Source organism: Garra rufa, chromosome 5 (assembly GCF_049309525.1).
Source record: "Garra rufa chromosome 5, GarRuf1.0, whole genome shotgun sequence".
NCBI classification, from domain to species: Eukaryota; Metazoa; Chordata; class Actinopteri; order Cypriniformes; family Cyprinidae; genus Garra; species Garra rufa.
Window position 1 is genome coordinate 44,164,445 of NC_133365.1, and position 14,049 is coordinate 44,178,493.

General features: G+C 35.0%; 1 protein-coding gene across 1 annotated transcript in view; it reads left to right on the forward strand.

The window, feature by feature from the left end:
* Nucleotides 1–367: 367 nt before the first annotated feature.
* Nucleotides 368–14,049, forward strand: part of LOC141335203 (transmembrane protein 132C-like) — a 184,154-nt gene continuing 170,472 nt past the window's right edge. Inside the window, exon 1 of the mRNA XM_073840583.1 lies at nt 368–1,240. Within this exon, the coding sequence (XP_073696684.1) occupies nt 489–1,240 (752 nt within the window). The 5' untranslated portion in view covers nt 368–488. The remainder of the gene's footprint in view (nt 1,241–14,049) is intronic.

A 14,049-nucleotide genomic window follows, 5' to 3' on the forward strand; every position in this document is an offset into this window, starting at 1 on the left:
CAAGCAAGTGAAGCCTGTGTGAGAGACTTCATGCCAAAAACCAAATTTTACCGACCCTGAATTTTTGAATGATAGTATACAATAACTTTATTTTTGCTGAACTCTTCTGGCTGTTCACTCAGAACATTGACTTCCTTCTCTACACACACTTACACAATTATCTTTCCAAAGACCCTTGGCCTTAATTTAATTTATTTCCCTGTAAATAAACATTCTCGTTAAATGAGATAAAACAAAAACCTAGGGGACACTTTAAATTTTAACCGAAAGCAATTTTCCTTGTAATAACAGCTGTAGTGCCTCTGAAATGCAATAAACATACAGATAAATCTCTTTCTCTTTGTCTCTCCGCAGTGTGTGAGAGCAGGGGCGGAGGTAGCGATCTCGTGCCCAGGTTCTCCTCATCCTTGCCCACGTACCTCCCCGTGTCCTGCCAACTGCAGGGTGCAGAGTCATCCTTCTTTCTTCGGGAGGCCACACAGGAAGTGATGCGTAACGGGAGCTTGCAGACACGCAGCGAGCCTCTCTTTCTCCACTTGCCCGATGCTGGCCCCGCTCCCCTCTTGTCGGTCAACTGTAGCTATGGCAACCTCACCGCAGAGGCGCCGGTACCGCCAGAACTCCTCCAGGGGGCTCTGCCACGTTCCTTCCATACCTCCACGCACCTCACGCTGGGATGGAAGGTGAGAGCACACCTGGTAAACAGGAGGATAGGAGTCGATCAACCGCAAATCCAGGTGTTGTTTTATCTGGCGGGCCGCAGATGGGAGGATGTGGATCCTCCAGCAGAACTGCTGCCGTGTATCCGTGTCGTTGGAATCCGTGATCCAGGAGAAGGTTCTGTGTCAACCGCCTGCCGGCTGGAGGGAAACCTGGGGATCTGTGTAGCCCAGCTTGGCATCCCAACGACCTGGTTCAACGCTCCTCCGCCACGTAGGCGTGCACAGGAGCCTGTTCCTGTCATGGTGGAGTTGCACTACTCCATTCTTCCTCCGGAGGCATTGGGGAAAGAGTGCGTAGCGGGTAGGGTGCAAGGAAGAGCTGTAGGGCAGGAAGGGGATATGCAGAGGATTGGGACGGTGACTCTCGCCACTGGGGACAACAAAGCGCCCAGAAACCGACTTAGACTGGACGGCGACGTCGAGATTCTGGCGCCCCCCAGCCCAGTTAAACAGGGGCAGACTGTGGGATTTCAAGTACTAATGAATTCTGCTGCCGCCACTGAGCAGTTCACACTGAGGTAGGACAAAACACATGCACACACCTGCATAGAAGTTGAACGTGCTCATTAATATATTAATGCATCGATCAGACAATAATTAGTTTTTAATTTCAGTACAATCCACCAGATCTCTTATGGTGTATGGCTTGTATGACTACTCATTTTTACTTGCCTTGTACTTGTCTTTCAGAAAAGTAGCCAACCTTATGTAAGTGAATCACAATATGTAGGGATGCACCCGATATTAATATTTTGACTGATATTTTAATTGTCAATATTATTTTACTTCACAATAATGGTATGTATTAGAGCAAAGATGCACATAACAAACAATAGGACAAATTCAATAAAAGATAGATGTTAAAGAAGTTCACTTCCAGAACCAAATATTTACAGATAAGTTACTCCCTTGTTATCCAAGATGTTCATGTCGTTCTTTCTTCAGTTGTAAAGAAATTATGTTTTTTGAGGGACACATTTGTGACCCTGGACCACAAAACCAGTCTTAAGTCGCTGAGGTATATTTGTAGCCATAGCCAAAAATACATATCATGGGTCAAAATTTTTGATTTTTCTTTTATGCCAAAAATCATTAGGAAATTAAGTAAAGATCATGTTCCATGAAGATTTTTTGTAAAATTCCTACTGTAAATATATTAAAATTTAATTTTTGATTTGTAAAATGCATTGTTAAGAACCTAATTTGGACAAATTTAAAGGTGATTTTCTCAGTATTTAGATTTTTTTGCACCCTCAGATTCCTGATATTCAAATAGATGTATCTCGGCCAAATATTGTCCTATCCTAACAAACCATGCATCAATAGAAAGATTATTTATTTTACTTTCATGTGATGTATAAATCTCAGTTTTGTCAAATTTAACCTTATGACTGGTTTTGTGGTCCATGGTCACATTTTAGGATTTTTCTCAATATAGTGGACTTCTATGGTGCCCCCGAGTTTGAACTTCCAAAATGCAGTTTAAATTCAGCTTCAAATGCCTCTAAATGATCCCAGCAGTGGAAGAAGGGTCTTATCTAGCAAAACAATTTGTTATTTTCTAAAAAAACAGACATTTATATACTTTTTAACTTCAAATGCTCATCTTGTCTAGCTCTTCGTGTACTCTGTGTATTCCGGTTCAAGACAGTTAGGGTAGGTTGAAAAACTCCCATCTCATTTTCTTCTTCAACTTCAAAATCATCCTACATTGCTGCAATACCAACCCAGTATTTACAAAATGAACAAGCAAAGATGATCAAATGCCCTTCACAAAAAAAAACTGTCTTGAACCAGAATACACAGGAGTTCATGCAGGACTAGACAAGACAAGCATTTGAAGTTGGAAAGTATATTAATTGTAATTTTAAATATTTTAAACAACCAATCATTTCGCTAGATAAGACCCTTCTTTCTTGGCTGGGATTGTTTAGAGCCCTTTGAAGCTGCGTATTGGAAGTTCAACTTCGGGGGCACCATAAAAGTCCACTATATGGACAGAATTCCTGAAATTTTTTCTTCAAACAACATAATTTCTTTACGACTGAAAGACATGAACATCTTGGATGACAAGGGAGTGAATAAACTTTTTGTTCTGGAAGTGAAGTTCTAAAATTCTTTACTGTTTTTCCTAAATAAATAAAAAAGTAAACATTAGAAAATAAAATTAAATAATGTTTTTCAAATAAAATAAAAGCTATTTTAGGCATCAAACCATTATAATGTACAGTATGAAAAAGTTACACTGTCCATTAACCAGTGTGGTATTACTATCTTGTGCATGCCTAAAAATATTCAGTCCCGTTTGGCAAGTCTATAGCACTGTGTTGATAAAGAGTGTCAGTGGAGAGTATGTCTGTGCATATGAGACGATGTGGGTAAAAAATTAAAGTGTGTACAGCTCGTATTGTCATAAATGGTTTCTGTTAGTGGCTGGATTCATTTCAAGGTGGTTTGCAAGAACTGTGGCTTTGTATGTCAGCACTCTAAATCAGGGGTGTGCGGTCCTGCTCCTGGAGGGCCAGCTTCCTGCAGAGTAGAGCTCCAACACACATGCCTGGTTTCTAGTAAGTCTGAAGATCCTGAAGATTTTGATTAGCTGGTTCAGGTGTTTAATTTGAACTGGAGCGGAACTCTGCAGGGTGGCGGCCCTTCAGGAACAGGATTGGATAGCTTTGCTCTCAATGAACCCTGACCATCTTAGCTTGCTTACAGCACGTTTACAAACACAAAGGCTGCATCTGAAAGCTCACGCAGCTGACTTGTTGGCTCGCTGCTCTGTCAGGTGGTTTGTTGAATACAGTCGAATACAATTGGAGTTACAGTGGTGGCCAAAATTATTAGAACACTTGTATTTTCATTAGCTAAAAATGGTTTTAAGTCAGTTATTTCTATCTTTTGCTGTAGTGTGTCAGTAGAAAATATCAGTTTACATTTCCAAACATTCATTTTGCCATTAATTGTAATAATCCAGTGAGTTTTTTGTTTGCACAAGGAGTCTGACAACAGCCAGTGATCCACACAGAGATCTGATCTCATCATCATCCAGAGTGTCTGGAATGACATGAAGAAGCAGAACACACTAAATCCAGAAGAACTGTGGCAAAATCTCCAAGATGCTTCAAGAGACCTACATGAAAAGCTACCTGAAAAACCATGTGCAAGTGCACCTAGGGCAAAAGCTGCTTTAAACGCAAAGGTTGGTCACACCAAATGTTGATTTTAATGTAGTTAATAGAAGTTAATTGATAAAGAAAATCTATTTATGACATTATTTTTGACAGCATTCTCATTTTACAGCAGTGCTTAAACTTTCAACAGTACTGTAGCTTTGCAGGTAGGTTTCTTGAAGCATCTTGGAGGCGTTGCCGCATTTCTTCTGGATTTAGTCTGTCTCAGTTTGTGCAAACAAAATACTAGTGAAAATACCAGTGACAATACTAGTGTTCTAATAAATTTGTCCACCACTGTATTTAAAAAAAATACCCTGGCTCTTCCAATCTTTAAAATGGCAGTGAATGGCTGTTGATTTAAAAAAAAAAAGTCAAATAAAGTGCATCCATCCATCATAAAAAGTACTTAATAAGTTAATAAAAGCTTTCTGAAGCAAAGCAATACATTTGTGTAAGAAAAATGTCCATATTTAAAACATATTTAGCTTCTGCTAACTGTCACACATGTGTTCATGAGAGAATGGCGATCCAGAGGATGAAGAAATCTCAACAGCCATTCGCTGTCATTATAAACCTTGGAAGAGCCAGGACATTTAATAATATAACTCCAACTGTATTCATCTAAAAGAAGAAATATACACCTGGTTGAACTACCGTAGATTTTTTATGTTGATGGAAAACGCAGGGATATTTCTATTTTGAAATGCTTTTCTTTTGTAGACAACAAATGTATGAATGATTGTCATTACAACGTTTGGAAAGATGATTTGGGCAAGTTGCCCTTTTAAATGCATGGTATATGTGACTCAATCTCTAACCATATTGCATACTTTGGCATTATTAGAATTAATAGAAAAATAGTTACTGGCAACTGACAAGTCATACTTTTCATATACTTGTTTGGCAAGTGTTAATTTTAGGCCCTGTTTACAGCCATAGAACTCCCATTATTCAGTACTAACAATACACACGCATGCAGTTTAGTGATCCTTATAGTCACAGTTCACACATGAACACACTGCTGCTCGCTTACTCGCTGGCAGCTTTTCAGTCTGGAGGCCTTGGGGCTTTCCCAGACATATGATAGATTAGACTTATTCATCAGTGCGCAGATAAAGCAGAGCTCCAGACTACAGCCGTACACATCCCGCCAGCTCCGCTGCTCTCTATCACTGCTGTTGAGTTTTGTAATGGGCAATAATTAGTCTCCTCCATCAGCACGTAAGGATCATTAAAATGGATGAAGGAGCACTACGTTGAGGTTGTTTCAGGGGGTGTAACAACGGAGTCTCTCGTATAGTCACTGAGAAGATTGTAAGTTGATCTTAGGTGGAATTTATGAGGGCAACATGTATTTGTTTAATATATTGGTTTGCTATTTAAGCTAAAAACATATTTCCGTTTAGATGGCATTGAGGTGTATTTACGTCTGGGACTGCGATTATCTGCAGGAGAGTCACTATGGAAAACGTCTTTCCTATCTCAATTAACTTCCGTCAGCAGAGAGACAGATGCATGCTGGCAGAGGAAGATGCTATTGTTTCTGCTAGTTGAACGATGCTGCGACATCAAAGCCACTCCTGCTGGTGTCGTTTGGGTCTATAAAAGATGTGTGATGTCTTTCATTTCGCCACCTGCTATCTGTTTAGATGGAGAAAATCAAAATGTTTTCCTCCTACCGATGATGGGAAAAGTCTGCCAGCCGTTGTTTGTTTGTTTGTCTAGAAAATCACAAATTTCTGCCCTCATTGTTGCCGAGGAGGAGATTGAAAAAGCTAAAAATAGCTTCATTTGTTTCCTCTTAAATCAAAACAGAGTTTTTGTAGTTGGTATTTTTCATTGTTTGTGTCATACACATGGAAAGGCAGGTCTTTGAAGGCACACCTCTACAGACATTTGAATCGACCTAACAAAGCCAAAACGTTTATATATTCTATGTGTTCTGTCACAGTCTAGACGAAGTTCAAAGATTCTACACTCTTAAAAATAAAGGTGTTTCAAAAGGTTCTTCAAGCGATGTCATAGAAGAGCCATTGTTTGGTTCCACAAATATTTAAAGAACCATTTCTTGCTTACCTTTTTAGAATCTGAAGAACCTTATTTGTCACAAAGAACCTTTTGTGAAACAGAAAGGTGCTTCAGATGTTAAAGGTTCTTTATGGAACCATTTAGACTAAAAGGTTCTTCTATGGCATCGTGAAGCATCTTTATATTGAAGAGTGTAGATCAGTGGCTTTAAAGGATTAGTTCACTTCCAGAATAAAAAAATCCTGATGGTTTACTCACCCCCATGTCCTCCAATATGTTTATGTCTTTCTTTCTTCATCAAAAAGAAATTAGGGTTTTTGAGGAAAATATTCCAAAAATGTTTTCCTTATACTGGACTTCAATGAACTTGACCGATCGTTTCACTAGACAAGACCCGTTTTCTTTGGCTGGAATAGTGTAGAGCCCTTCGAAGCTGCATTGAAACTCCCATTTCAACCCGTTGGATCCCATTAAAGTCCACTATATGGAGAAAAATCCTGATTTTTTTTCTTATAAACCCTCTTTTCTTTTCAACTGAAGAAAGAAAGACATGAATATCTTGGATGACATGGGGCGAGTTAAATTTTTTTTGGGAATTTTTATCCTTTAAGTTTTCACTTGTGTATATACCTGTACCTTAACCAGAAAAAATAAGGGTTTGGCTTTTCTTTTTTTGACTAGTTAAGATAAGCAGTTATTTATATCTTAATTATCATTTTGCATTAAATTGGATTTCTATAGATTTTTACAGTTATTTTTATTTATTTTTTATTTGTTAAAAACTTATCTGTTAAAAACACCAACATTTCAAGTGTTTCAAAGCAGTTTAAAACATTTAAAATTATCAACTTGTTTTCTTACAAATAACAGTTTTTTAGTCAGTATTATTTAAAATGTCAAATCATAGAAATACCACCAGTTTTTTAGTTCGTATTATTTGAAACTTTCTGGAAGTAAACTAATACTTTAAGTTTTCACTTGTTTGTAAGATAAGCAGTTATTTATATCTTAATTATCATTTTGCATTAAATTGAATTTCTACAAATTTTGAAAATTATAATTTTATTTTATTTTATTTTATTTTATTTTAAAAGTTCAAAGAGTGTTTCAAAGTGGTTTAGACCATTTTTTGGTCCACAATCCTCTTTCTAAAGTGTAGTAACTAACAAATATTTAAAATTATCGACTCGTTTTTTTAAAGGGGCCATCAGATGCAAAGTTCACTTTAACATGTTTCAACAAATGTGTGTTTGCAGTGTGTGTACACAAACACTCTATAATGATAAAAATGTACAATTTTTATGTAAATTTTTATTTAATTTCAAATTTAAGCCATTCTCAGCATCTTGTCTGTGTGACGTCACACTGACGAAGCCCACTCCCACGATAGTTGATTGACACAGCCGTCTTACCTTAGACCCGCCTTGAATGAGCTATAACAGTCTGATTGCCATTGTTTCGATGCCGGAACAGGGACGAAGAAAAAGGGTGTTTTTTACACTACCATTAAGAAATTTGAACCAAAGCATGTTATAGACTTTTCATTAAGACTCTAAAGAATCATATCAACTTGTGGAAAATGTGTATCCAATGAACCTCTTTAAGAATAACAGTTTTTTAGTCAGTATTATTCAAAATGTCAATTCATAGAAATATTTTGTGACTCTGCATTTATGGTCGTTGCATTTATGGTTGTTGTCACCATAAGATTATTTTAATTATTTAGATTAAGATTGCTGCAGAGTTTACCTCTGGCCATTTAGATGAATTAGAGTTTAGATGAATTAGAACATCTCATTTGATCACAGTTTTGGAAATAATTCTTCTATCTGTCCTCTTCCATCATGTGTGCCACGCAGCTGTCAAACAGTGTTTCAAAAGGAACCATTTACACTTCGCAATGTGATGCTTGGTGAACAAAACACTGCGGATTTCTCAGATGATTTGCCACATTTTTTCCAGTTTTAGTACTTGTTCTCAAATCAGCAAACACGACTGTCTTAACTGTTTTGCATATCTTAATGTTCAACAGATTTGAACTGTTTTCACCTAATTTGCAAGGCTAGGATCATTTATTTTAGGAACTTCAGCTGAGGAGTAGAAAGACGGACAGACAGAAACAAAACAGAACATTAACCACACACACAAAAAAAATGTAATAAAAAATAGTTTTTGAAAGATTTTTTTTTTCTTTTTCTTTGAAACAAATACTTTCAGCAAGAATTAATTAAATTGATTGTAAGTGACAGCTAGGACATTTTAGAATTGTACAAAAGATTTCTTTTTGAATAATTTAGTTCATTAGTATTGTATTATTTAGCATAAAATTGCATAGTGTATTACAAATGTGGATTTTTAAAATTGTATTAGAAAATATTAAAATGAATATTTTAAATGTAGCTGAACTCTATACCAAAAACATGTCTGTTTGCCTCAATACCCCTTTTATTTGCTGTTCTTTAACTACTCCTCTATCTTCTGCTGTTTTCTCTCATCTTGCTCATCTTACAAAACAATCTGCATTTTCATTCTACCTTAATGCATAATGCAATCAAAGGACTTTGGATTGAACGTGCTCCGGATTTTATCTGCTTATACACTTTGGTTAACAAATCAAAATGTAATGAGAAAACAGAATTTGAGAAAAAATATTCAGGGATTTGTCAAGAGTTTTGTAATCAGAAATATCTGGAATACGCAATTACATTCAGCTGAAAAACAGTGCTTTTTCTCAGGAGATTGGTGTGAGGCAAAAGAGAACGTACTTGTAAACAAATTTCTGAAGTATAATTTGCATCACATTGTTTTTGCAAAGATCTGTGCAATCAGTGTCACTATCTGAGGTGTGCAAGGTTTAAGAAGTGTGTCAGTAGTTAAGGTAATAGTTTACCCCAAAATGCCAATTTTGTCATCAGTTACTCACTCTGCCATTTTCTTCTTCAGTGACACAAAGTAAGATCTTTTGAAAGTCATTGGGGTCCAAAAAATCCCCAATGACTATCCTGTGTTACTGAGAGTAACAGAATACAGACTTCATCTTTGAAGTCATCTCTACTGGGATTGTGTAGGTCAGTACATCAGTAATGCGAATTTCAATGACAGAGGCTGATCAATGACAGACTTTACACGAGTTGTAGGTGGCAAAGATATTTTAGTGCTAGTACTGCAAAGCTAATTCCACAGATCTTCAAATCGTATGCATCCTCACAGAGCTCTGCTTTAGCCAAAACAAAAGCCACTATAGCACGCACATGCACACGCACACACATACGCAGACCTCACAAGTTGTGCTAATGAGGACAAAGATAATTATATTTACTATATACAACCCCTTAACCTCACACAAAAGTGATTACATGATTAAAATTGCAAAACATGATTTGGTGAATAATAAGCATGTCAGATACTTAGAACTGCTCCAAAATGTCCTCACAAGTCGATTTCTGACTTTTTAGTGTATTTGTTGGGACATTTTTGTTAATTAAAAATAATGCTTTTGTGGAATTGTTATTGTTAACTTAAACTAAAACTAAAAAACATTTTAATTACTTGCTGTTACATTTTTTGTTTATTTCAATGTGTTATTTGAGATTCATTTTTTTAATTAAATGTTTTATTTGGGTGTCTTTCTTTATTTTCTTACTTTATTCCTTATTTTATTTCAGAATTTAAATTTAATTGTGAAATTTACCAGCAATTTTTGAGGGAAAATGGTTTCTTCACGAGTTTTTTTTTCAGTGTATAACTTTTTTATGTATAAAAACTTATTACATCAACTTAAACTAAACTAAATTTTGTTGACATAAAATAAGTAAAAGAAGTGAAATGTATGTGTGTGTGTGTGTGTGTGTGTGTGTGTGTGAGAGAGTTATACATTTATATATTTTAATATTATTTACGGTTTTTTGTAATTCTAAACAAAATTCTATTATCTTTATTTTGTTAGATATGTTGCATTTTCTTTATTTTTAGTTTTATTTCACAATTGATTATAAAGATTACTAGCAATGTGTGTGTATATATATATATTTTGTTAGATATAGATATCTAACATTTCTTTATTTTTAGTTTTATTTCACAATTGTTTATAATTAATTGTAAAATTTACTAGTAATGTGTGTGTATGTGTGTGTGTGTGTGTGTGTGTGTGTGTGTGTGTGTGTGTGTGTATATATATTTATATATTACACTTATTTTGTGTAAGGTAGTTTTGATTTTTGTTTAGTTTAGGTTGAAGTACTAAAATTATTTATATATTTTACATAAATAAATTATATTTTTTATATTTTAATATAATATTTATTTACATTTTTAGAATTAAAAACATTTATATTATCTTTATTTATGAATTATTTTTCTTGAGGATGTCCACAAGAAGTTTTGTCAAATTTAGATCATTTTTGGACAGTTTTCCCCAGTGTATTAGATTAATTAATAATATATCATTTATGATGTGATGATGATATAAATGATATATAAATGATCTATATATCTATCTATGAAAATATCTGTGTGTAGGTCGGTTTACATTTTTAGAATTCAAAACAAAGTTGTATTATCTTTATTCCTGAATATTTTTTCCTGAGGATGTCCACATAAAGTTTTGTCAGATTTAGATCATTTTGTTTCATGTTTTGCCTCAGTATATTGTTAGATATGTTGCGTTTCTTTCTTTATTTTTAGTATTGTTTTACAAATTAATTGTGAAATTTACTAGCAATTTCTGAGAGAATTTTTTTTCAGTGAAATATATATATATATATATATATATATATATATATATATATATATATATATATATATGTGTATCATTTTTCATATATAAAAACGTATTGTATGTGAGGTAGATGACAACATTTTCATTTTTGTTTAGTTTAAGTTGAAGTGCTGAAATTATTTATATATTTTACATACATAAATTATATTTTTTATATTTTACTATAACATTTATTTACATTTTTTCAATGAAAAACAAATTGTATTATCTTTATGAATATTTTTTCCTCAATGTTATTTGTGTTTCTTTCTTTATTTTTAGCTTTATTCCACAATTTATTTTGTATAATTAATTATGACATTTACTAGCAATTTCTAAGTGAAAATTATCTATATATCTATGACTATGTCTGCGTGTGTGAGTCGGTACATATATACTTGATATATTTTAATATGTTATTTATTTACATTTTTACAATTAAAAACACAATTTTTCCTTAGGATGTCCCTTGTACATTGTTAAATTTGTGCACAAACACACTCACATTTTTTAAAGGATGAGTTTCGTTCTCCGGGTCTGCACCCAGCCATTGTGTTAATGTCTGTCGTCTGGTGTCCCACAGTGCATCAGAGTTGCGGCTGCCTACTGGTGTGGCCTAATGTTCAAGCGCACACCACTTTACCACCATAAATCTCTCTTTCTCTCTCGCTCTTTTTCCCTCCAATAGTGCGCCTTCTCTCTCATCCTCATTAGCCAACTCTAAAATATTCATTTGAACAGGCACTGAGCATCATTAGTCCCTGTTAGAAGACATGATGTATAAGAAAAGGAAAAAGACTCAGACCTACAGGATCTCAAGGGAATTGGTCTTAATGAAAATGAAATCCTACTCAGGATTTTTTCCCTTCTATTCTACTCAGCCATACACAGACAATTTTGTTGATGGCTCATATATGTGTGTGTGCGGTTGGGATGACCTGTTCATCCATTTAGAACTACAGAAAGCACTTGGCTCGCTCTCTATCTCTGTAAATGTGCGTGACAGTGTAGTTAAGCTGGCCCGTAGACGTGATAAGTACGGAACTGCTGGGTAATTACGTTCAACAAGCGAGGTGATAGGAAGCTCAACGTGTGTGTATGCGCATGATTACATTAAACTGCGAAGTAGATGGAGGGTCATGAGCACTTGTGGCTTCCCACCTGTGCTGGAGCTTGTCTTATTACCCGTCTGGTCTCATTTTGTATCGTTCTAATCTCAAAAGCACTTAGCGTGGTGCTTTTGAACACAGAGGGCAAGGCCTGTAGAGAGAGAGAATGTCTGCAACAATCTCTCTTGCAACTCTATTCTATTTTCCCCCCTCTTACCCGTCTCTCTAACAAACACAAACACACACATATCGAACTCCCAGAAGAGGCTGGGAGCTTATTTCTTGATCTAGCTGACTTCTGATAGCAGCATTGAGTGGGTTCAGTACAAACGTATGGAAAGGTAAGCGGTCCCTGAGGGCTCGTGTATCATTCATCCAGAGGTAAAACCCCTTTATCTCATTCCCTGAAGACCTACAGTATCTAAATCTTGTGTGCACAGGAAGGGGTCACGATTTTGAGATGCTTTTTCAAAAGCTCTATAACCGCAATTTAATTTTGATGGCAGTAATGTAAGGAATGGTTCACCCAAAAGGGCTTTTTACACTTGAAATACAGTTGAAGTCAAAAGTTTACATACACCTTGCAGAATCTGCTGTTAATTATTTGACCAAAATGCAGTAAGAATGATCATAGAAAATGCATGTTATGTTTTATTTAGTACTTATCTGAATAGATATTTCACATTAAAGACGTTTACATACAGTCCACAAGAGAAAATAATGAATTTATAAAAACGAACCTGTTTAAAAGTTTAAATACACTTGAGTCTTAATTCTGTGTTGTTACCTGAATGATCCACTGCTTGCTGTTCTTCAGAAAAATTCTTAAGGTCTCACAAATTCTTTGGTTTTTCAGCATTTTTGTGTATTTGAATCATTTCCAGCAATGACTGTATGATTTTGAGATTCAACTTTTCACACTGAGGACAACTGAGGGACTTCAAACACCCACTAATGCTCTAGAAGAAAAAATGATACCTTAAGAGCTGGGGGTGAAAACTTTTGGAATTTGAAGATCAGGGTAAATTGAACATATTTTGTCTTTTGGGAAGCATGTGAATAACTTCTGAATGGCAGTACTAAATGAAAGAAAAAAGATATTAAGGCAAAATAAGAAAAAATTACACATTCTTCATTCTGTTCAAAAGTTTACACCCCTGGCTCTTAATGCATTGTTTTTTTCCCTTCTGGAGCATCAGTGAGTTTGAACCTTCTGTAATAGTTGCACATTGTCCCTTAGTTGTCCTCAGTGTGAAAAGATGGATTTCAAAATCATACAGTCATTGTTGGAAAGGGTTCAAATGCACAAAAATGCTGAAATACCAAATCATTTGTGGGACCTGAAGAATTTTTCAGAAGAACAGCAGGTAGTTTAACTGTTCAGGACAAACAAGCAAGTCACTAAATAAACAAACAAACAAACAAACAAAAAAAAAAAACAGCTGTGGATCATTCAGGTAACAACACAGTATTAAAAATAAAGTGTGTGTAAACTTTTGAACGGGGTCACTTTTATAAATTCAACTACTATTTTCTCTTGTGGACTATATGTAAACATCTTTTATGTGAAATATCTTAACTCATAAGACCTTTGTTTATCTTCAGAACACAAATTAAGATATTTTTGATGAAATCTGAGAGCTTTTTGAGTCTGGATACACAGCAACGTACCTGTAACAACAAAGTTCACGGTCTAGAAAGGTAGTAAGGTGGACATTGATAAAATAGGTCATGTGACATCAGTGATTAAATGTTTATTTTCTGAAGCTACGAGAATACTTTTTTTGTGCGGATAAAAGCACACAAGACGATAGCTAAGTTGGATAAAAGCAACTGCTAAATGCATATATGTAAATGTAATTTAATACTGTCAAAGTTCATTGCTATTTTATATTAGTTATTTCATTTACTAAAATGTCCATTTCATTTACTTAATATCCATTGAAATTTAATTCAGTGACTTTTGCCATCATGAGTGGAGATTCATGTTGCTATTTAAAATGTATTTTATACTTGGGATATTATATTTTCAAATGGACAGGAAAAAATGCATCTGGAGTAGCTGTGCAGAGTGGCAAAAATAGCACGTCTTCACGAGCAGAATGTGTGCCAGATTGTGCATTTCCAGTAGACATTATAATGAAAACGATCTAGTTTTGTACCTTTCTAGCCTTATTTTCTGAATCCGTCTAGCCAGACTGAACTGTTATCGAAAACTTTATGGTGAGGACATTGGACACTGACATTAATAGTTTCTGGTT